We start from the raw sequence: 23,012 nt of genomic DNA on the forward strand, positions 1-23,012 counted from the left end.
GTTTATCCCAGGAAAGCTACTAATCGGTATAATGTCAACTCCCTTGCCCTACCTGTTCCCATTTTGGTAGGGTCTGCATTCACAGTATTTTTTTCTCTCTAAAACTGTTTTCCAGCATAAATTGCTTTCCATTGTTCCAGTCCCACCACCTACTGGAAAAGCAAACATAGAATCATAGAATAGGAGCTTTGGGTTTTTTTCTTTACTAGCATACAGGAGAAATGCAAGACCTGGTCTCTGAGCCAAAGCTAACAGTAGATGGCCAGCACCCAGTCCACACTGGGGAGGAACAGTGATGGTGATGGGAAAGAACACGGGACAGGCTCTACCTGCCCTGGCAGAGTGCCCTTTCCCACTGCTCAGGAGTACCTTGGTGGGCTTTGGGGTTGAGCTGCCTCAAGTTGGGCCCATGCTGATAAATAGAACAAAGCACAGACTGAAACCCTGTCCCACAGTTGTGTCTTCTGCTTAGTTGCTTGCACATGTACTGGTGTGGTTTTGGGAGCCATTCCCATCAGACAACATGGGTCTAAATGCAGCCAGATGAGTGTATGTGAGCTGTGCTGTCGCATAGCACCAACACCAGGGAAGGTCCATAGAATTATAGAGTAGTTAATGTTGGAAAGGATCTTAAGATCATCTAGTTCCAACCCCCCTGCCATGGGCAGGGATGCCTCACACTAGACCATATTGCCCAAGGCTCTGTCCAACCTGGCCATGACTGCTGTTCACTGGTGTGGACATCATCTTCAGCCCTAATCCAACCCTACTAAAGGAAATGGAAAGATCTCCTGGTGGCTTCAGAAGTCTCTGTGTCATGTCCTAAACTGAATTCAGGCCAACACGGGATCAAACCACCTTCACATAAGCAGCTTTGGAGTGATGTCAGAGGAGCTGTTGATACTTATTTCAGTAGCATCACAGGGTGAGGGCTTCCTGAAAGCCAGGTCTGCATGTCTTATGTCAGGCTGATGAACTTGTAACTGTGAGCATGACACAGTCCAGTCAAGGTCAGGTTTAGAAATGTGGCCCAGACAATGGTTAATGACTGACCTACAGAGTAAGAATAAACTACTGTAGAGCAAAATATGTTAACCCCATGCTTAGAGCAGCCTGGCTGTAGACTTCCTCCGCAGATAAGGATTCTTTCAAAAGGCAATGGGACTTCATAGATCATTAACTTTTCTAAGGAAAATTTTCACTTTGCTCTAGTGGTTTTTTGCTGTATTTTAAAAGCAGGTGCTTTCTACTTTTCTCCAACCATCATAATTCTTCCACAACTTCTCAAAACTTGAAAAGGGGAAAAAAAGATTGGAATAATATGAAAAAAGAAATCAAGCCTGAAAGGTAGGTGGACATTTGAAGTGTAAATACATGTATACGTCCATATGTCTCACTTTTTATATACATACATTTTAAGTGTAAAATAATTTTGATAATTATGTTGTAATAAGTGCCACTTCTTGATTATTCTTGGTAGCACAGTGGACATCTTTTATTTTGGCTACAGGGCAGAACAAAACTCTCTGATCAAGGCCCAGACCTTCTTGTGCTAAGCACTAGACAGAGGTCTGACAAAAGAGTTGAATAGAAAGGATGCCAGGTCACTGCATATCTATAAATGCCATATGGCATTTCCAAAAATGCAGATCCAGAAAGTGAAATTCACAGAGAGAGAGTTCAGGTGATGCCAAAAATAAGGTTTTTTTCCCCCTTTTCTTTTTCTTCTGGGATGCAATGGAAAATCCTACTGACTGGTGCAAACTGCTGTAACTTCAACCTGTGGGAGAAGGAGCTGATCTTCATCCACTGAGAACATGGCCAAGTAAAAACGTGCTGCCTTTATCTCTGCACTGAGCAGGTTTGCCGAGCTGATGAGTTTGGTTTGTTTAAGGGGCTCGTTTAGGTGGGACTGTGATTGCACAGGAGAGGAGGATCTGAAGGGCACTGCTATCGAAGGAAGTGAATACCTGAAACACAAAGAACTGAAGCTGTGCGGTACCAGCTGTGAGGCCAACATTTACTGCTGTAAACACAGTAATGTTTCTGTCCTTCCTGCAAAACACAGCCTCTCTCAAAACACCTGCATGCCAGAGGCTCTTTGCTTATGAGTTTTAAGAAATCTGTCTTCTGTTCATAACTCTGCATGCTGGTTCAATTCACCAGAACCATTCCCTTCCCACAGACTGCCCAGACATAACGCCAGCATGGCAAATCAACAGGAAAATGCTGCAGAGCTCACTAGAGATTCTTAAAAGCTTTGGCTGAAAGGACTCTCCGAAGGTGTCTAATCCAAGTGGGAATCCCCAGTGCTGTGTCAGACCAGCCATGGCTTTGTCCAGCCAAGTCTTGATGTCATCCAAGGACAGAGGTCCCATTTCTTCTCTTGGCTGACCTTCTCACCCTCCTAGTGAGACAGGCATTTTTCCTAATGTCCTCTCTGAACCCCCCAAACTGCAATGCATGGCCATTGTTGCTTCTGCTGCCATTTGATATTACTGAAATGAACTTGTCTCAGCCATCTTCACCTCTCCTTAACATATGAGCAAGGATATAAAAGCCAGACAGAACTTCTCAGCATCTACATACATTGCTTGCTCTTACTATAGAACAGAAGGCACAGGGTAAACGTGCAGCCTAGGTATACAAACCATGTCCTGAGATCATACATAGTTCTTAGTCCATAGCCTGTTCCCTGGCACTGTTTTAGCTCATGGTTTCTGATCTCCTCCCAGAGAACACTCAGGCTCAGCCGGGGGCACAGCATGAGCCAAGGACTGTTCCCAAAAGACAGTATAGATGAAGCCATCCAATATCTTTAAGCCACAGAGGTTTAGCTGTATAAGCATACTCCATGGTACATCTGTGCTCTTGGTCACAGGAGTGGGACTTGGCCTATTTTATTATGACCTGTTTTTATGTTGCTGTGCTTAAACCACGACATAAGTTTATATATCTACATATATAAAGATGTCCCAAAACATTCCTACCTTTCAGTGCCAGCTGCCAGCTCATCCTTTCCACTCTCCAGCCCTCCCTTCATGCCACTTTTGGGGACACAACAGAAACATCCAGGTTTGTGCCATAGGAATCTCATTCTAATGGTGCTGCTGCAGTACTCTCACATTATTTCACATAATAGATGTAACATCTAGTAATAATTCTTTTTTAGGTCACAGAGACAGTACTTGGAGCATGGAAGAAATGCTGAGTTAGGTGATAAGCAGCATTAATATGATCAGTCAGCTGGAGAGAACTAGTCCTCAGCAGTGTGGGTGAGACCACCTCCTGGAGATGATGTATGAGCAGCGCTGATGTAGCTACAGGAATGAGTAGTGGGTTATTCATGGAAAAATGCATAGAATTGATGAGTTGAGCCTTACTGTGCTTTCCATTACCATGAAGGAAGCATTGGGCAAACAGCTCAGCCTTATTCCTGCAATGCAGGTCAGCATGGTCACCATAATCATCCTAGCTGCCCCTGAATGCAGGTGGCCCAGGGTAGGTTTATTCTTAACGAGGTATGCACTCAAGAAGCAAAGTCCATTTACAAACCTCAGGGCATCCTTCCCCTACCTGTGACTTTCCCACTCACAGGCTATGAGTAAGGACAAGCTACCACATCACTGAAAACAACTGAAAGCTGAGCAAAGCAATAGCAGCTAAAGCATCTGCTAGCCAGGCTGGTGAATTTTGCCCTGGGCTGCAATGCTGCATCACCTGTGGTCAGGAGATAGCAGTCACAGGGCTTAGTGAAGGACATTACATCCATCCAGAGAGGGGAAAAGAACAGCAAACAAAAACTCTTCATCTTGAAATGAGTGGACTATGGAAGCATTCGGCAGAAGAGGTGAAGTGGGACAGTTGTTCGCTGTAGTGATAGCACAATATTTGAAGCTTGGGGGCCTAATGAAGTATTTGGGTAGGAAATTTAAAACTGAAGGCAGTAGCTGGTCAAACAGCACAGCTTGAAACAGTGGAGCTTTCTGCCACAGGCCCGGGGAGGGCCACGGGAGGTACATCTTTCCCATGCAGGCTGAGTGTGCTGCACTCCGTCAGTCTCTTTTACTGGTCTTTTGGGCACCTTCTCCCATGAGCCAGCTGGGAGGCAGCTCTACATCCATTTTGGGGAGATACGGGTAATGCCAGTGTGCCCCAGCCAGAGCTGTCCCCAGGAGTGCCTGGGATGGGTGCAGCTCCCTCGGCAGTGGACAGGCAATGGACTTGGTGAGGTCACTCAGCAGAGCCTGAGGCCAGTGCCAGGACCCAGGGTCCCTGCTCAGCACTTTGCCAAGAGGTCCCCACTGATCCCCATGGGATGCTCGCCTCTGCCTTGGCTCTGGGACATGGCCAAGGCATGAGCATATGCACTGCTGGCAGTCAGCAGTCAGATAGGGTTTCTGCTCTCATTAAACCCAGCTAATTAATTTGCAGCATTGATTGCTTTCTACAGTGTATCTGCCCCTCATTTAACATTTGGGTACCACAAGTGAGACCAAATAAATTCGAAGCAATACAAGTTGATTATATTGGTAGCATAACATGTAAGTTCTGTTAGAAACAACTGACTTGCCTTTATGGTCCACAGAGGACATTTTGATCTGCTATAACTGAAGCTTTTTACATCCACAACTAAAATAATTCGAGCATCACCACTTAGCCAGAAGTCCCAAATACTTGTCCCTGGTCAGGAAATTAAGTTTCAATGTTTCAAAATAATTGTTTTGTTTTGTTTGGGTTTGGGTTTTTTCAATTAATTACAAGCATTTCTAAAGAATCACTACAAAAGAAAACACACACATAGCTGGGGCCATTGTCCCTTCTAAAACAGGAAAGGAAAACTGCACACATAACAGCAGTGATGTAAATCCTCAGGGTGTGAAGCCTCGCCGGACTTCTCCCCTCTCGTTCTCTTCCATCCCTTTCACTGTGAGTGGGCTTCTGCATTTAGATCTCATCCAGATGCTAAAATAGATAGATTTAGCAAATAAACCCCAAGCCCTATAGCTGTGAAGATAGTAATATCAGGAGGGAAGAAGCGCTAAGCCCATGGTGTGACACACAATGCTATAAGAGAGCTGTATGCTCCAGAAGTCACTGGATAACTCATGGGAATAGGAAAACAGCACGCTCTAGTGGGGAAATAATTAAAATCTATTTGGAAACAAATCACTGCACTGAGTGCTCCATGTGAAAGCAGCTGTTGCTTTGTATCTCTGGCAGTGTTTCTTCTCCCTTCCTTGTGCATCTCGTCGCTTGTTGCCCCTCATGCCCATTAGCTTAGGGAGAGAGATGATACCTCCAAGGCTGTCCCATCTACTGTTAAACAGCTTGGGCTGATGCCTCTTTCAGGAACCACAATGGGGGCCTCTCCCTCTGTTTTGCTGAGTGCAATTTGGCATATTGCATGTTTGTCCATGCCAGTGTGGCAGGGTGCAGGGAGGACAGTTGGGTCTGCGACAGCAATGGCAAGGTGCCGTGTTAAAACAGGAACTGGAGGTCTCTTTTCCTCTCTCCCTTTCATTGCCACCCAGTGGAAAACTCTCATCTCCATTAAGAATGACGACTCATTACTGGTGAAACAGAGACACTAATCAGCCATTAGTTGTAACCATTAATGAAAAAACTAATGAGGTGCTGAGCTCCCCAGCACTGACTGAAATGACTTAATCACATCTCGCTGCTCAGAGACCCATTAATCTGCGTGCATGCTGATGTTTCCCACTCCTTTGCTTAGTACAGGAAATAAAAACAGTGTTCCAGCTCCATTTACTTGCATCTGCTGGATGCCTCTGCTAAGCTGTGAAGTCATGTAGCTGTGGGACAGACTTGCAACTGGTGGCAAGCACTGAAGTTCCCTTGGCCCTCAAGAAACCCCATAGAAAGGACTGTTGCTGGTGGAATGGCACACACCTTCAGGGTGCCATCCCAAGGAGGGAAGCAAAGAGCAGTCACACAGCCACATAAACCAGTGATTTCTCATTGCCCCTGGCTGCTGGTTTAAAATATTATTCCAGCTCCTACAGTAACAAGAATTGAAGTGCCACCAGTGCCCCCTCACTCCTAGGTTCTTCACTTTGGATCATGTCGTTCTTGCTAGTGGTGAACAGTAATCTCACCTGGTTCCAGCAGGTTATCTGTGGGATGGGTGAGTAATTAGGAACAAGTAGTAACTGAGATAGTTTGGTGTAAATTTGACCTAAAGGTTTATCTCAGGTGCTGTTGGTATTACCTGGAAAGCTCTTAGCACCCCTTGAATCCACAGACTTGTTTAAGTCTCTAGTTTACTTTAGTCCAGATGGAATGGAGTTAACTTTCTTCATAGTAGCCTGTGTTTGGGATTGGTGGTAGAACACTGTGATATCACACACCAGAGTTTTGGCTGTTGCTGAACAGTATTTGCAGTGTGAAGACCTTCTCTGTCCCTCTCTCTGCCCATCCCAGCAACTCAACTGGGGTGAGCAATAGGTTGGGAGGGGACACAGCCAGGACAGCTGACCCAACCTACCCAGAGGGTTATTCCATCGCATGTAACATCAACCTTGGCAATAAACTGGGATGGAGGGAGAAGGAGTTTTCCAAGGTGGATGTTGCTCAGACACTGGCTGAGCATTGGTCTGCTTGTGGGAAGTAGTGATGATTCATTGGCTTTACATAGCTTGTTTTTTCTTCTTCTTTCACTGATTGAACTCTATCCCAGCCTGTTCTTTCCCCCATCCCACAGAGGTGAGAGGGGGGAAGTGAGCAAGTGGCTGTGTGGATGCTTGGCTGCTGGCTGAGGTCAAATCACAACATGTGTTCCCCAAAGCATCTCCAGCCTAATTCACTCCTGGCCTAACTACTTTGATGGACTAAATAAATGGTTAAAATGCTGCTTTTTCCCAAAAAGTTTTCTATAAACTCTATTGCCTTTATTTCTATTTAGCCTGTCTTGATCTTTACTTGTTCATTTCTATTTCCTTACCTACCTATTCACATCAAAGTCTCAAACAACAAAGCCTGTCAGCTTGCAGAACTTCTCTCCACAACCAATTCTTTGCTGTCAATCACTCCCATGGCTCTGCTTCTGACTCCACTGCTGCAGGCAGGAGCTTGGTGCCCCACCAGTGTGTTGGGGAACTTGCTCACACATACCCACCCTCTGACATCTGAACATAAGGATGTGTTATACAGACCCTTCCAACGCTCAAAGAAGAAATAGTAGTGGAAATCACTCTTCCCACTGTTTTCTACCACTCGGGCATGAGTGCAGGAGAGCACATGATGTGGCTGCAAAGTGGACGTGCTTCAAAGCACAGCTCAAGTATGGCCAATCCATTCAAACACCAAGCCCCAGACTGCAGGTTTGGGCTGAGGCAGCAACATGCAGCTCTGCTGGATGGTGACAGCTTTTCAGGACCAGCCCCAGGAAGTCAAGGAGGGAAACAGAAAATTCCACATGGGAAGAAACACCGTAAGGCCTTTTGGAGGCTTGTTTGGGACATCCCTGGAGGATGCCTTTGGAGGGTTGGTTTAGATACCCTTGGAGGAACATGATGAGCAGCAGCAATCGTGGCATAGGCCTTACTGATTTAGTGTTTGAGTGGACAGGGAGACAACTGGTAGTTGCTGTGTAACTCTGAAGTCTGATTATGTGGAAAAAGTAACTATTCTGGGAGGTGTCCTGTCTTAGTAGGAGTGTTAATGTCACAGACAGAGACATATTCCCATATGGATATATTTATATTCTGCCAGCCAAAGGTTACCTTAGAAACTAAGGAGTAAAGCAACACGGTGAATTTCCTATATGAGAAAATTAAACTGAAAACACTGAGATTTACCTCTTCATAGAAGTACCTCACCTTGGAGAACATTTCACATTTTATTTCACATTGCCTGGAGATAACAGGAGGTAATGAGATCCGCTCTCTGCAAGTCTGCAGGAAAGACAAGTGAAACCAGAGATTTTTGAAGGTGGCAAGGGACTCCCTTGCCTTTTCATTTGTTGGGTTTAATTGCTACCCTGAATGTAAGCCATCAAAAGAACCCATGCCATGAACTGAAGCCATATTGTTCCCCTGTGGGTACTTTGTTTCTTCATTTGATGGTATAAGCAAAGTCCTTTTTCCAACTCCTGTGGTCGGTCCATCTGTCTGAATGTTGCTGTTGTCACTATGTCTTAGTGGTCTCAGGAGGTCTTCAGATGGTAATTTTATGCAAATTACTTCCTTGATGAAAACATTGCATTTCAGTGCACTTCTTGTGGGTGGACATGAAACAAAATGCAAAATGATTTTTCAAGAGCAAGCTGTTCCCCTTATATACAACACTTTATTTTGCTTCGGTAGGGATGACAGAGAAGAGAAGCTGTGTGGAGACCTCATTGCTGCCTTCCAGTATCTGAACAGGGCCTATAAGGATGCTGGAGAGGGACTTTTCATCAGGGACTGTAGTAATAAGACAAGGGGGAATGGTTCAAACTTAAACAAGGGAAGTTTAGATTAGATCTAAGGAAGAAGTTCTTCACAGTGAGGCTGGTGAGGGACTGGAATGGGTTGCCCAGGGAAGTTGGGAATGCTCCAACCCTGGAGGTGTCCAAGGCCAGGCTGGACAGAGCCTTGGGTGACATGGTTTAGTGTGTGGTGTCCCTGCTTATGGCAGGGGGACTGGAACTGGGTGATCTTAAGGTCCTTTCCAACCCAAACCATTCTATGATTCTATCATTCTATGAAATTCTTTGCATCTCCTCTGCACAGTGGCAAGTATGAAGGCACAGAGCCACTGTGAAGGCCAGTCCAGTTCAATAGCCACACTCCTGCTATCTCTGTTTGGAACAACCCTATGACCAGCCTGGATACAGAAACTCTGGGCAGAAAGCAGACTTTGGGACCTGAAATGACTGGGATAGCTTCTCAGACTTCTGCGCTTCTACTTTCTACTGATTTTCAATAAGTGTGATGCTGGCTGGGCTGTACCCATTGATGGTGGTTAATATCTCACTGATGCAGCATGTCTAGAGCCTGGGTTGAAAAGTAAAGTGCGAAGCAGCTCCTGAGAACTTGGTCCTCTGAAGGTCCCACTGGAAAGCAGCTCTTACCGTGACCACAGATCATTGCCTTACCTGAACAGGAGCTTCCTGAGCTCCCTGCTGTGACCATTAGACCATTGTCTGTATCTGAATAGGAGCTTCCCTGTGATGACTTCTTGAGCTTCTACCACTAAGCTACCCAGTTGGTTGCATTTCAATGGGCAATTTGCATCACTGCTAGGCCATCTATCTGACTCATGCCCTTAATGAATGGAAATGGAACACAAGGAAACTGAACAGCTTATGACATCCACAAGAAATAGTTAAGGTAGCATCTCTCCATGTAAAGCAGAGGCCACGCAGATGAGGTGGTGTGCCATGCTTAAGTGACACCTGATCAGATGTCCATCTCCTAGACGGTTCTCCTAATGGACAGCCTAGGTCATCCATGACTAAAGTCCTTGTGTGATCACAGCAGCTAAATGAGGCCCTTAAAATAGTGACCTCGCATGGATCCTCAGCATTTCCCTTATGAAGGGTGCCAGGTCTACCAATCCAAGGGAAGAGAGTTAAATCTCAAGTCATGGATTTCTGAGTCTGCCTTGGTTACCCTTATAGATATCACCTAGAGTATGATCCATCAGAAGAGCATTTCCCCTATGAAGGGTGCCAGGTCTACCAGTCCAGAGAAGAGAAGTCATGGATTTCTGAGTCTGCCTTGGTTACCCTTATAGATATCACCTAGAGTATGATCCATCAGAAGACCATATATAAAGCTTAAGATTTTTCTCCAGTCCTAGAGCTGACACAAACTGAGCAGTGTGATGCCGATGACCACAAGCTTTCCAGCAGGCTGAAACATGCTGATGTGACTGGAGAGTTCATTATGCTGTTATGTGACAGAGGAAGTTCTAGGAGCTCATGTGAGTATTGTGGGAAGAAGTGTGCAAACACCCTTGTTTTGATTACAATAAAAAATTTATTTTGATTCATATCATACTGAAACATTAAATAAATAAAACGTCAAAGAATGATTGAATGAGACTTCCCCTCATCAGAGAAAAAGAAAAGAATTTATTATCATAATCGATTGTGTAGTCAAAGAAAAATAGGAAGAAAATCTGGTCATGGGAGAAAAAAAGTGCTCAAGAGATTTGGCTTTGGTAAAAAACATAACACATACTGCAGGAGTGCTTCAGAAACTTTGCAGTGGTGGCAAATACAGTACAAGAGTTTGAAACCTTGACGTGTTGCTAAACGTTTTCCTTTGTAGTTCTCTACAACGAATTAAACCCAGAAAGTTTCCAGCAGGACCACAGTCTTCCACAATGGCAGTGGGAATTAATTCTTCCCTCAGCATCATCTGTGGGAATCTCCTTATTCTGAAGGCATTTGAAAGAGCAGCAAAATTGTGGAAGAACTGAGACAAATATCCAACAGAACAGTCAGTTGCCTAAAGGACTCTCGAAAATGTTCCTCTGGAATAGAAATGTGATAGCACAGACCATCCCTCATCCTGTAGCTGGAGAGGTTCACTCTCTGCTCTCCACACACTCTGAAAAATGGACATCAGTGGTACACGGTTACTGCTTGCTCTTGGCAAGAAAATTAGATAGTAATTGCAGCTTGCTCCATGATGAAGACATTAAATCTATCCACAACAGTACAAGCCGTGACATTTTATGTGTGCTGTCAGAGGCAGAATATTCAGGGAAAACTGGAGATTTAATTTTGGACAGCAAAAGGAAACTTTCAGAACAACACAGGCTAGAAGGTAGCTGATTATCTTACCACTGTCTTTGATCCGAAACTGTCACCTGTGATAAAAAAACCCAAAATCAATGGGATTTGGGTACCAAACCACCACGAAAGATACCACTGGGATCTTCCATGCAGTCTTTTTCCTCTTATAGTTACTTTGCTTGTATTACCGTGACATCTCACCAGAAGCATATTGATTAACAACAACTTAAACAGTGGGAATGCTTAAATAAAACAAAACCATGGTTCAGGTAGACATGTTTCACTCTTACACAAAGGACATGTAGAAGACAGTAAGTAAGCCCATTGAATTTGCTGCGCCCGTGACATGCAGGTGAGTTCTGCTGGCCGCCTTACTGGGAAAGGGCTTCTTGACATGAGGATCATGAACAGGTCTCAGCATGAGGATTTGAAAATCCTGCCCTTTCCATATTGCTAAACTGAAGGGTTACATGTGTACAGCAAAGGAAACCCAGTTCTCTGGGCAGACGTTTGGCATCCTCGGCTCTTTATATGTTGTGTCTCCAGTAATACTCATGTGGGTAAAGCAGTTCATGTTGGCGAGTGGTGTTGTGGCCCAAAATAGGGACATTCCAGCTGACTGTACCACTGTGCCATGAATTGCTGCCTTGAAGAGGAGCTCACTGTTAACAATTGCCATGGAAAGACAAGGGGATAAATCTTGGCCTGAAGCACATCACTGGTTGAAGGGCTGTGCTTTCATTGAGCTCAAATACTTATCTGCTTGGACATGCTGCCTCAACCGGTGCATGAAAGAGAAGTCATTCAGATCATGATTTCTAAATTGCCACAAACCCCAACCACTGTACTACATTAAAAATGAAATATGCCATTTTTTCCAAAGCCTGATTAAAAGTCCTTTGAAGTCCGTGGCAAGAACTACCCTGGCTTCACCACAGCTGAAAACGGGTCATTAATTCATGAACCCTGTTTTCATGATATGAAGAAGGATAAAAACCTGTTCTCCATTCTTCATTACCTGAACTCTGTTCTTAGATTCATATTTTATCTGTCTTTGAGGATTAAAAGTGTTGATTCCAATGAAAATCGGTAGATATAAAATCTCTACTGTCAGTTCCCTCCTCTCACTGCCTACAGGTACTGACATTAATACACTCCTTCCTCCAGAGATGCACATGATTTTGAAGTCTGCCTTACACTGTAGGATCAGCTTGTGTAGATTGTGTCCTTGTAGATGCTGCTACAGGGCAAAAGATTCCCAGTATATTACTAGCTGATATCTCAACCCATGATATTTCTTCCACTTCAAATAGAGACCTTGTAAAGAGATATCACTTTCTAGATTTGTAAAAAAATAAGAAGAAGAAGTTTCCTTGGAACTTTTGGATATTTTCCCATAAAAAAGGTAAAAGCTACCTTTAAAAATGAGTCTTGTTTGTGTTTGCTCAAACACAAGACAGGAGCTGTTGCTATAGGTTTTGACTATAAAAGTATACCACATGGAGGCTACACTTTGGTTAACCCCCCCACAACTCTCCCCTTAAAAAATTTAATTTAGGGTTTGTCATCTTCAAAAAAGAAAATCATGTCTGTTGCACAATTAGAAAAGGCACATATAAATGACTGAAAGAAAAAAGTCCACATTCCAGCCTTCAACGGATGAAAGAAAAACGAGCATTGCAGAGTATTTTCCACCAAATAAAAAAGAAACAAAGATTACATATAACCAAACAAGACAAACAAGTGGCTAAAAAGGCCATTTTTTTTTGCTGGAGTTTCCAATATTGTTTTCTGTCTCATTATGGCTGTATAGGAAATGATATTAAATAATACATGATCAGACATGATTTGATCCATGTTTTTAAACACTATCAATGCAGAATGAGGCAATGGTTGAAATATTTACTACTCCAGGCAACTTCATCATTTTTTTTTCCTTGATACAGCATGAAACCAGAAGTAGTAAGAGGAAACAGAAGAAACGCTTCAAACAGAAGATCGACAGCAGAAGTGAATTCATTTCTTTGAGGTAATCCTTACTATGATGTTCACAGCTGCCCTAGCAGGTCTCAAGTCGCAGAAGTTGTTTTCACTCTTCTTCAAGGATCTCTTGCCCTACCCGAGGAAAGCATGGACATACAAGCAGCAGCTCCTGTGCCCAGGTTTCCCCTCATTGCAACAGGCAGATCTTTCATCAGTCATTCAGGAATCAAGCTGTAGAGCTTAAGCAGAGATTCATTTATTCCCACAACTGATTGGTAGTTCCCAGCTGTGGATAGGAAATCATGTGCAGCGTGAAAGCCGGTCCCCAGCCCGGCTCCCTGCGGTGAACACTGCAGCAGTGAGATGCTCCGAATCCACCGCAGACTCACGCATTCAAACCTGGCTGGAGCCCACATCATCTTCACCGAGCTTTGTCCTGCTGCATGTTGGAAATTGCAGCCCCCACTTCTCCCCGTGGCCAGGGTCATCTGCCCTTGAAAAAGCTTATTTTTTCAATGGAGGCAAGAGTCAAAGTTAAATTGAACTCAAAATCCCCGTCGTGGACACCCGTCTTCCGGAAAGCCCCGGCAGAAGCGTTGTTTTCCCAGTAGTGATGCCAGTGTCCTTTGCTGTCTGCTCCAAAACCATACACATTCACCTAAAAAGTAAGAGGGAATTAGTGTTAACCTGGGAAGCAATTTGCTTTCATACGAAATGTTGAAGAAGCTGTCTCGATTCTCAGTTTATCTACAGGACCTGGGTGGTGTGCCAAGCAATTCTGCTGCATGAGATGACACAACCACAGAATAACAGCTTAAGGCTCACTCAAGAGACATTACATCCTAAGCTATGCTGAGACCACCGCTACACCTGAACTCAGACAGAAAAGGAAATTTCTATCTGTGAATATTTGTTTAGCAATATGCAAAACACATTTCTGTCCCCTAAAGCATGATGTCTGACCTCAGGAGGTCAAAACACCGTACATAATCCGTCACTGTCATTCGAGCACACATGCATGTTACTGAGGACTCTGCATCTGTTCAAAGAAGCAAATGGCAGAGAAGATGGAGGGGGGAAATAAAGGCTGAGTGAGGGGCAAGGCCATGTTCCTGGCACTGCACTGTGAAATGTCCTGATTTTCTATCCATATATCCAAACAGAGCCAGACTTTACCTCATCACATACGTGAAGTGCAAACACCAAAGACAGAAGGCCTGTGGAGGGGTATCTTCCATGATGCTCGAGCCAGTTTTCATAGACATATTTCATAAAAGATGGATTATAAACCAGGATCTAGGCAGAATTGGAGAGAAAGACTCATAAATAAAATACCCTAGGAAAAAAACCCAATGGTAGCATGCCATCCTCCCCCACTCCCCTACCCTAAAGGACCTTGGGGTAGGGGAGTGGGGGAGAAAGGTGTCATAGTTATTCCTTGAGGGCAGGTGAAAGGGAAAAATAAAGTCCCATAGTTAAAATGCATTCAAGAATATTCCTCATGTGCAATTACACGTGAATATCATTGCCTTGGTCTTGATACCCCACCTGCTTACATTAGTGTAAATCCTGGGTGGTTCCTAATGAAACCAAAGGGTATGAAATGGAACGAATAAGAAGAAAATTAGGCATTTAACTCTCCCTGCAACTTCCTATTACAATGCAGGTGAGCTCTAGGGAATTGGAGGGCTGAGCAAGGCAAGCATAAGATGCCATACCAGACTTCATAAAATCATAGAATCATTTAGGTTGGAAAAGACCCGTAAGATCATAGAGTTCAACTGTAATTTGGGTGGCAACTGCATCTTCCGCACAATATGTCTAATATGTCTTGGTATCTCTGCAGGTACAGATCTAAGGAAACCAGGGGTCAGGTGTAAACTTTCAGGCTGTGTTAGCAGCATTTCTCCTGTTTTCCAAACACGCTGCTTTTCAACACATAAATTGCACTTGGTTATCTCCTGGGGAAACGATGAGATCACCTAATGGAGAGAGAGCACTTAAGATCAGACCTGAATGTACAGTGAATCCAAGGACTGGTGGGAGCCCTTAGTTTCAATCCCCTTCCCTGAATCAGGCAAAGAGAGGGTTTTCCCTCCATGCTGTGTGTGTAAGTAAAGTGATGGCTTTCAGTGCTATCTGTTTAGCTGTAGGGCTTTTCCTTTTACAAAGTCAGAGGTTAATTGCTGATACTGTGTCTGTGTGTAATCGCTTCTCACAAGGTGATTTGCATTGCACAGTGTGGGAAGAAATACAAGGTTCTCACCTCTCTGCTTGGGAAGCTGCTGCATGTCATCAGCCGCAGCCTGGGCTGGTGCTACTCAACTGTGACATGAGTTTAACAACCTGCCATAGCGCATCTCACCCGGGTTTTGCAGAGGTTACTGTGTTCCTCACCACAGGTAGGGATGAGTTAAGTGATTATTTAATGCCCTCTATAGGTCCACCGTTTGAAGCACAGGAACCTGAACTGATACTGGTTAAAAGTCTCATTTGAAGCCTTTGGCAAAACCTGGCCTTCTGAATGGAGAACCTGTGCTTTAATCTGTAACTTCAATGCCGTGGAGCTAATGCCATACTCTTCCAGTCCTTGGGACATTAGCAGCCTGAGTGCCTTAGAAAATCAGCTTCTCCAAAGGGTGAGAGAATGAGATTTGTATTTTGCTGGAAGGTCTATGAAGAAGAAATGTTTTTCCTCTCCCTGCATAGTCTGACTTGGTTATGGCCTCAAACCATGCAGCTACAATAAAAGTCTTTGCGTGGGGTCTAACAGTCCAACTTGACCATCTTGCCCCATGGGAAATCCTGCCTCCAACAGTAGGACATGTCTATTAAACCACAGCATACTTGGGCAATGAGTCAGTATGCATGGGATGGACTCTTTTCTGACTGCTGTAGGGTGGGCACCAGCTTTGTCCATCTTTCTTCAGCCTTCTCAGACAAGTGAAATCTCCTGACTGATTGCCTTCTACACATCCACACTATAAAATGAAATGGGCCAGAGGTGTTTTGTTAGCCTTGAAGGAAGTGGCACAGCACAGATCATGTCCACATTGCTCAATTCTGTCTCCGTGCAAAAGAGGGAATATTCCCTGGTCTACACTATCCTCCAAACCTTACTTGAACATTGCCTGGGAGAGTATTAATGCAACTGGGACAAAACCAGCATGGCCTTGGCCTAAGCCCAGTCTCCAAGCTGTTTAATTGGGTACAGCTAGTTATTACAGCTGTGGCTAAGAGCCTTCCTCAAGAGCCGTTAATACCATCATGAATTCTCTCTCCACTGACTTGAAAACATGCAATTTTCTTTGTTCAAAGTTCACTTTGCTCCTTGTTATAGGAGGAGTGAGTAACACCCTTAGTTTAGTCAAATTACTTAAAAATCCCTCCAAAGGCTCTCCATAGCTCAGTGTCATTACACCAAGTGGGAACAGAGCAAATGCTGAGGAGGGTGAGCACCTTAAATGTCTTTGAGCAGTCCTAGAGGAAGCAATGCCACCTTCAGAACAGTGATAATAAAATGGCATAGTCAGAGGAGCAGTTTCTTTCCAACCTCAGTTATTTAGTGGTTAATCTATGGCCTGAATGGCACACAGGAGCTAAACCTTTAGCTTAGCTGAGCCTTGTAATGTGTGTGTATTTTGGTTGCAGTTTTTATGAATGTCAAGGGATTCCTTGGATTCTTGCAGTCTCCCAAAGAGGCAAAAGACCTACAAGTGGATTAGCAGAACAAAACCACAAAGCAGCATTGCTCACCTTTTCTTTTTTGACTTTGATTTTCCGTGGAACTGGAACATATGTACTGTTAAAAGAAAAAATAAACACAAACCACCAAGATGAGTAAGAGCCCAACAAATTACAATCTTCCTGTATTTCCAAAGAAAAAAAGAATATTCTTCATGCACAGTAATAAATTCAACTTATTTGAAAGTAATAAATGCAAGAAGTTGCTGGAAAATGAGGCTGCAATTAATAAATACAACATGAAAAGAACTGACTTGTTGCTGAAGCAAGTTTATAGGAAGTCATTCCATTTTTAAATTTTCAAGTTAATTATTGACAGTAGGACACCAAAGATTTAGTTGTCAATATACTGTACAATCAATACTACGTGGAGCCATACAATTCTTGGATCATGACTGTTGCAGTATTTGCACTTTGATGAACGCAAGGGTTTTGCATTTAATTCCATGGCAGAAAAGCCTTTTCCCACCAGGGGGAGACTTTTTCCCTCCTAATACTTGTAGCTCTTGCATGATATTCAGAGTAGGTGGTAGCAGTATTCCTAATTTCTGTGGTTATGTGCAAGTCGGGCATTCCCAGTATACAGCCCCTCACCAGCAAGCTATTCCCCTCCTCCCCAGGGGGACGCTGAAGGCTTTGTGCAGTTCCCAGCATAAAACTTCCAAGTCATAGCTTATGACTGGGTTGAAATCATAAGTCATGTCTCGGAAACAAAAAACACTTTTCTTCCCCGTATCTCATGCCCAGTGCATGCTGACACTGCACAGCTCATCACGAGTGCTGCAAAAAGAGAATCTTCCTGAGGTTGTTTCAAGTGAAAAGGTTCTGGAGAACCGGCCTTGTTATTGGAGTACATCCCAAAATAGACTCTACATACTCTGTAGATGGGCTGTAGTAAATCGCCAACATCTTCCATTAGTTCGGTCTAAACGTTTTCACCTGATTTTTTTTAACAGCAAGGTTCCTGTCATTAAGGTTTTATTTCTCCTTCAACCATGGATCACCAGCATTTTGAAACAGTAGTCTAAGTCTTCCCAAACCAGTGATGACCTGGCAATGTCCTCATCTGCACAGGGCATCCCTGACCTGTGATCCCTGCTCTGGGCTGGATGCAGTGGTAGAGGTGATGGGTGGGTTCCAGCTCTCTGGTGATGTGGCACAAGATGCTAAAGGGGAAGAGACACCCATGCAGACTTCTTGATCTGCTCTCAGCAAATCTACCCTGGCATCTGCTTCCCACACCTGACCTTGGTCAGCAAAGTCAATAGGCTTGGTGATCCCATGTCCTGTTTGTGGTTATGAAGACAAAAAGGGCTTCTTTGCTGGTAAAACCTCCTCATTCTTATATAAACGAATAGCCAATCTTTTCTAAAAAGGTGATGTGAAGCAAACAGTGGGTCTATATTTCATGGACATCTGGCTAAATACAGTAGAAGACCAAAGAGAATGGTATGCAGTGTTCAAGACAGTATTTGGAGATGGCTCTGATCCAACCAGGAGACTACTCCAGCTCTTGCCAGACGATGCTAGTCACTTTAATCATGGGATATTTCATTTTTCAGAAGCAATAGCCAAGTCCTGCTGTCACCTGGCTGCAGAATTTCCTAAATTCACATGGAAAGTACTGGCACCTTGTTAAGACCGAATAGAGACCTGTGCAAAACCTGGGCTACATAGCAGCCAGGGAGTTAGTGGCCCAGTAAGTACCACACAGGAGCAGGGCAAAGAGTGAAGCCTGTGATGAAGGTGGATACAGGTGGGAAACATGGAAAACTCTTCTATGAGCCACTTTGCAGGGCTCTAGTGATGTCTGCCATCATTACTGGCTGCTTTGTACAGGAGACGAACTGTACCCTTGACCCAAGTGGAAGATGTACAACATTCTAAAGAATACCAGGATTGCTCTTTGCCAAACCAAGCGTAGATACATGGAACTTTTTTCACTGTGGAGTTGCCTGAAAGACTTGCAGAAGGCAAGTTGAAGCAACTATGCTAAATATGACTGATGAGGGCCTGAAGGTTTTCTTTCCCAAGAGGCTTTTCTTAGTCTTTTCTAGGATAATGCTCAGTCAGAGAGACACTTTGAAATGGGACATCCATCACTCAAATGGGTCATGTCTGAGACAATCATTCAGCTACCAATTCAATCTACTATGAAGGCTATCTGCAGTCTTGCTTTCATTTTGAACTGTAAAAATTGCTTGAATTACAATACTACTGGGAGGAAAACATGATTAATTCACAGGTTTTGAGTCTTAGGAAATTATTACTTCATTTGAATGGGATACAGAAAATTAAACAATGTGTAAAACCAATACAGGATGCTTATCTTGCTTCTCTTGGGATAACTTAGGTTCTTCTTAACCTAACCTCGGATGATCAAGCAGGTTGGGGTAAGGAGATGAGTATTTCTTCTCTTCTAAAACACTGTGTTTCAGACAGGGTTTATTTTTATTTCATGCCTTCTCCCCTTTGAAAACGGGCAATCAACAATTTCCTTACACACCATACCCGACACGGTGTGCTTAATGTGTCCATAGGTTTGCTTTGCTAGCTTCAAATCATGTTACATTTACTGTTATGATTTGTGTGCTTATGGTTTTCTGGTTTTATTATTCCAGCATATACCAACTTATTAATTATGCAATCTCCTTGCTTTGAATATGGTATTTCTTTCATATGGTTAAATACTCATGCTCTAATTGATACCAGATGCTTACCAAGCCCATGTATACAATCAAATTATAAATATATTATATATCCTGTAGTTTATTAAGCAAAGATGTTTTTCCTCTCCTGTGACTGCCTTGTGGCCAACCAGTTTTATCTTCCTGACAGGCTACAGGCTCACACAACTTGCAGTGTAGACCTCAGGCTGCAGGAGGTACCCAGACCCTTCTCCTAGGGCAAGGGAGAGGCAGCAGACCTGTCTGGAAGATGTGTACCCAGGTATAGAACCTCCTATACCTGGTATAGGTACAGGTAGCAGCAGGTAGCCGAGCCGTAGGAGACTGAGGAGGATGAGGAGCACTGGGGAGGCTGAGAAGCAGCTCAATAGCTGGTTCTAAGTTCTAAGTGCTGGTTCACCTAATAAGTTTACTGGCTTTTCAAGTACCCATGTATAATCTAGCCTTCTGCTGTCTGTCTGTAACACACACTTTGAATGCTTCAATGGCTGAAATATTTTAAGTAACATTTGTAAGTCTATGCAGTATAGGAGGTTTTTCACTTATCCTGCTATATAAAGAAGGCCAAACTAAATGGCATAGCAGAAGTTCCTTTCATAGATAATCACCTAAAGATGATACTGGCAAAGTGTAAATGAAACAAAAATTAAATCAAACCAGGATATTAGAACTTTCAAAGCTGTAGTTCCATAGCTTGCTTATTGAGACAGAAAGTAGGGCAGCTATTTATTTCAGTGATAAAATTGAATGGCTTGCTTAAAGTTTCAACATAGCTTTCAGATCTCATGGCACATCCTGCTATGTTCTAAGAGTTTCTGAATAGGCAAGATTCTTACAGTGCAAAAGCATTGGCTATTACTGCTTTCTATACGCATAAGGAGAGAAGAAGGAATACGATAGTTTCTTCAACACTTATCTGATGCTTGCTACTATTAAAAGACCCATGGCCAAACAGACAAGAACTCCCCCACCAGCACACAAAGAAATGTGCAGTAATGTAGAAGAATGGATGCTTGCAATGGCAAGGACCTGCAGGAGGAAGAGACCTCCTCCAGAGCCTGAGGTGCCCTTGCAGAACCACTTTGCTGCTCGACAGACTGAAGAGGAATCAGGAGGGACAGTGAGTATTTTTTAGCCAGTTTTCTAAGTGGGCTGTTTTCTTCCAAGTTACGAGTGGATCCTGAAGATGGATGTTTTCCAAGACAGCTTATGACTGCATATGCTAAGTGGCAAAAAAAGGTAAAAAGACAATAAACCACATTTGTTACAAGTTAAAGAGAAACTTAGTAAGAAGTTAAAAGCATCTAAACGTAAATGCAAAGAGAGAAAAGAAAGAAATAAAATTCCATTTGTTGTCCCATCAAGAAGTTTTCCTTAAAAACATGAAGCAGGTCTTGTTCTCACTCAGCAGGGACTTACTTTCCCAGGTTTTTAATCTTCTGAGACTCTGAAATTGGGAAAAAAGTTGAAATGTCTTGAAATAGTTCTCTCTGGAACAAAGTGATCTGATGTGCTCTTGCTCTCTATGTGTAGCAGGGTGCCACCTTGCCACCGCAAGGCTGTGGTTTTAAATCCAGCAGATAGCCTCGCACACAGTACACGTGTCACGTATTTCATTCTCTGGATTAGGAAAAGCCAGCTTTTGGAAGAGAGGCAATCTGCTAGCAGGTGTCCAGAAGAAACATGCATTTTGTTCACATTATGTGCTGCCATAAATGTATTCATGGTGAACAGGTGAACGTTTACTTCTGAAAGCACTCATAAAGAAGAAATGGAAAATAAATACCAGTGTGGCCTGTTATTGGCAGGTAGAACATGTGAATTTAAAGCTAGGGCACACAGGTGACACACAAAACAACAGTGGCTCCTCTGCACGTTCTCAATCACATTCCACCAGGAACGACAGACCAAACTTCTTTGCCTCAAAGAGTGCACCATAACATTAAAGCTGTTCCTAGAAAGCAAGCGTTCAGGACTAAACTCTGACCTGAGAGGGTCTGTAAAGCTCCCCTAGGCCTTATTAGAAGCAGGGATTTGCCCAGTGTTATCTCCTACAGCAACATGAGGTGCTCCCACCCCTTCAGCCCTGCCCTTACTCACAAGTTGATGGTGCCTGTGGTGAGAGCGCTGACAACCCAGTGCAGGTCCAGCGTTTTGAAGGGGATCAGGATCATGCTCACGTTTTCTGCCAGCTCTTTGTAGCTCTCAGGGTAAACGAAGTGGTGTGTAGTCTTGCTCCCAACATCTGTTTCATAGCCAGCCGTGGGGGCACGGTTCATTCTGCAGCCCAAAAGTAAGAAGCGAAGAGAGTGAAGAAGCAGGACAGGAATTAGGTACAAATATGTGTGAATCATCCCCAAATAATTTGCCTGAGAAAAGCAGCAAAATGCTCCCATGGCTAAGTGCTGTATACAGGTTCTTCAGACAGCCTTGACAGGGTGTAGGGGTCTTCAACGACCATCACGTATATGGATAAATCAACAGTAAATGAAAGCTCAGCTTTAGCGTGGGATTCCTTGGACTGAATGGGAGTGTCTAACAAGCAAGTGTATCTCTGAGCACATCCCTGGGTTCCATTTACAGTCAGCAGAGAGCTGATCAAAAACGTGGTGAAGTCCATGAGGACTCATCTTTCATCCTGAAGCTGCAGCCTCCGGGAGGCAGGAAAAACTTTGTCCTGAAGTCCACTAGCTTGACTTCTTGCAGCTTCATCCCTTCCCCATCTGGATGGGTGTATTTAGATATTGAGGGTCAAGCTAACAAACCATGTTACGTGTGATGAGAAGCAGCAAGTATTTCTTACAGTTCTCCCACTAAAAGGCACCAAAGCCACAGTGACAAATCCAGGACCTTCTGCTGACACTTCATTTACTCAAAACTTATGTAGTAGTATGTCCTCCAACTTCAATTCACTCTGCACACACGTGGTGTGCTTTAAGTAACCCTGGGGTCAGTGCATGGAGACTTGCCCAGGACCCACCAAGGCTCAGTCAAAACTTGTTGGCCAAACAGGGCTACCTTATATTGGGTGTATCATGGAACACAGCGTATGTTTCTGAACTCAAGGCTACAGAAACATCTCTATGCTTGTGTAAACATCTGAAAGCAAATCTGGGGACACATCAGCAGTTCCTTCCCTGATGCATTAGCTCCAGACAGGCAGAGATTTGCATGTTTCTCTGGTGCAGTGTAATGCAGATCAGAGATCTCTGACTAACCTTGCATGAATTCATGGTGCTGTGCAACACCACGGAGAAACCCCCAAGCTGCCTCAGAGCAGAATGTCTCAGAGCAAATGCAGCCCAGTGGAGTCTTCTGCAGAGACATTAGCAGAACTCCTGGCAGAAGTGGAGGGAGGACAAGAAAGAACGTAGCTGACAAGGTGATGAAGAGCATCATACATTGCCGGACTACATGTTGCTCTGGTCACTGGTAATGGGAGAGGTAAAATACCTTTATCAAATCTATGCCAGGCTGTGTTATTGCAGTGTTCCCCCATGTGAATTAGTTAAGTTTCTTCTAACTTCCACAAAGAGAGTTATTAGCATAGGCAGAATAGCCCACCAGCCTGCGTGGACTTGTTATTGAGTTAGCCTCTTCCCTGCCAGCAACCCACATCGTATTGTATAGAAATACTAATAAAGCAGGAGACGTACTGTGTCTTATCTTGAGATTAGTCAGTCTAAGGTTTACAACATGGGGTTTGTTCTCCACCAGGATAAAGCCAAGGGTGGCACCTTAGTTATCTTACTCACAACCTGTCCTCGGGTCTATGTAACCTTCCCCACCAACCTTGATGGGGCTGAGTGTGTGACGTGGTAGAAGGCACTGTTCACACCCAGACTCAG

The 23,012-nt window shown here is 43.8% G+C and overlaps 1 protein-coding gene across 1 annotated transcript in view; it reads right to left on the bottom strand.

Moving 5' to 3' along the window:
• Positions 1-12,923: 12,923 nt before the first annotated feature.
• The window catches only part of ST3GAL1 (ST3 beta-galactoside alpha-2,3-sialyltransferase 1), a 21,860-nt gene continuing 11,771 nt past the window's right edge, over positions 12,924-23,012 (bottom strand). Inside the window, exons 3-6 of the mRNA XM_010021247.1 lie at positions 21,265-21,444; positions 16,490-16,535; positions 13,910-14,029; positions 12,924-13,391 (exon numbers count right to left, since the gene is read on the bottom strand). Coding sequence (XP_010019549.1) covers positions 13,218-13,391; positions 13,910-14,029; positions 16,490-16,535; positions 21,265-21,444 — 520 coding nt within the window. The 3' untranslated portion in view covers positions 12,924-13,217. The remainder of the gene's footprint in view (positions 13,392-13,909; positions 14,030-16,489; positions 16,536-21,264; positions 21,445-23,012) is intronic.

This window comes from Nestor notabilis, unplaced genomic scaffold (assembly GCF_000696875.1).
Source record: "Nestor notabilis isolate BGI_N333 unplaced genomic scaffold, ASM69687v1 scaffold2919, whole genome shotgun sequence".
Taxonomy (NCBI): Eukaryota; Metazoa; Chordata; class Aves; order Psittaciformes; family Psittacidae; genus Nestor; species Nestor notabilis.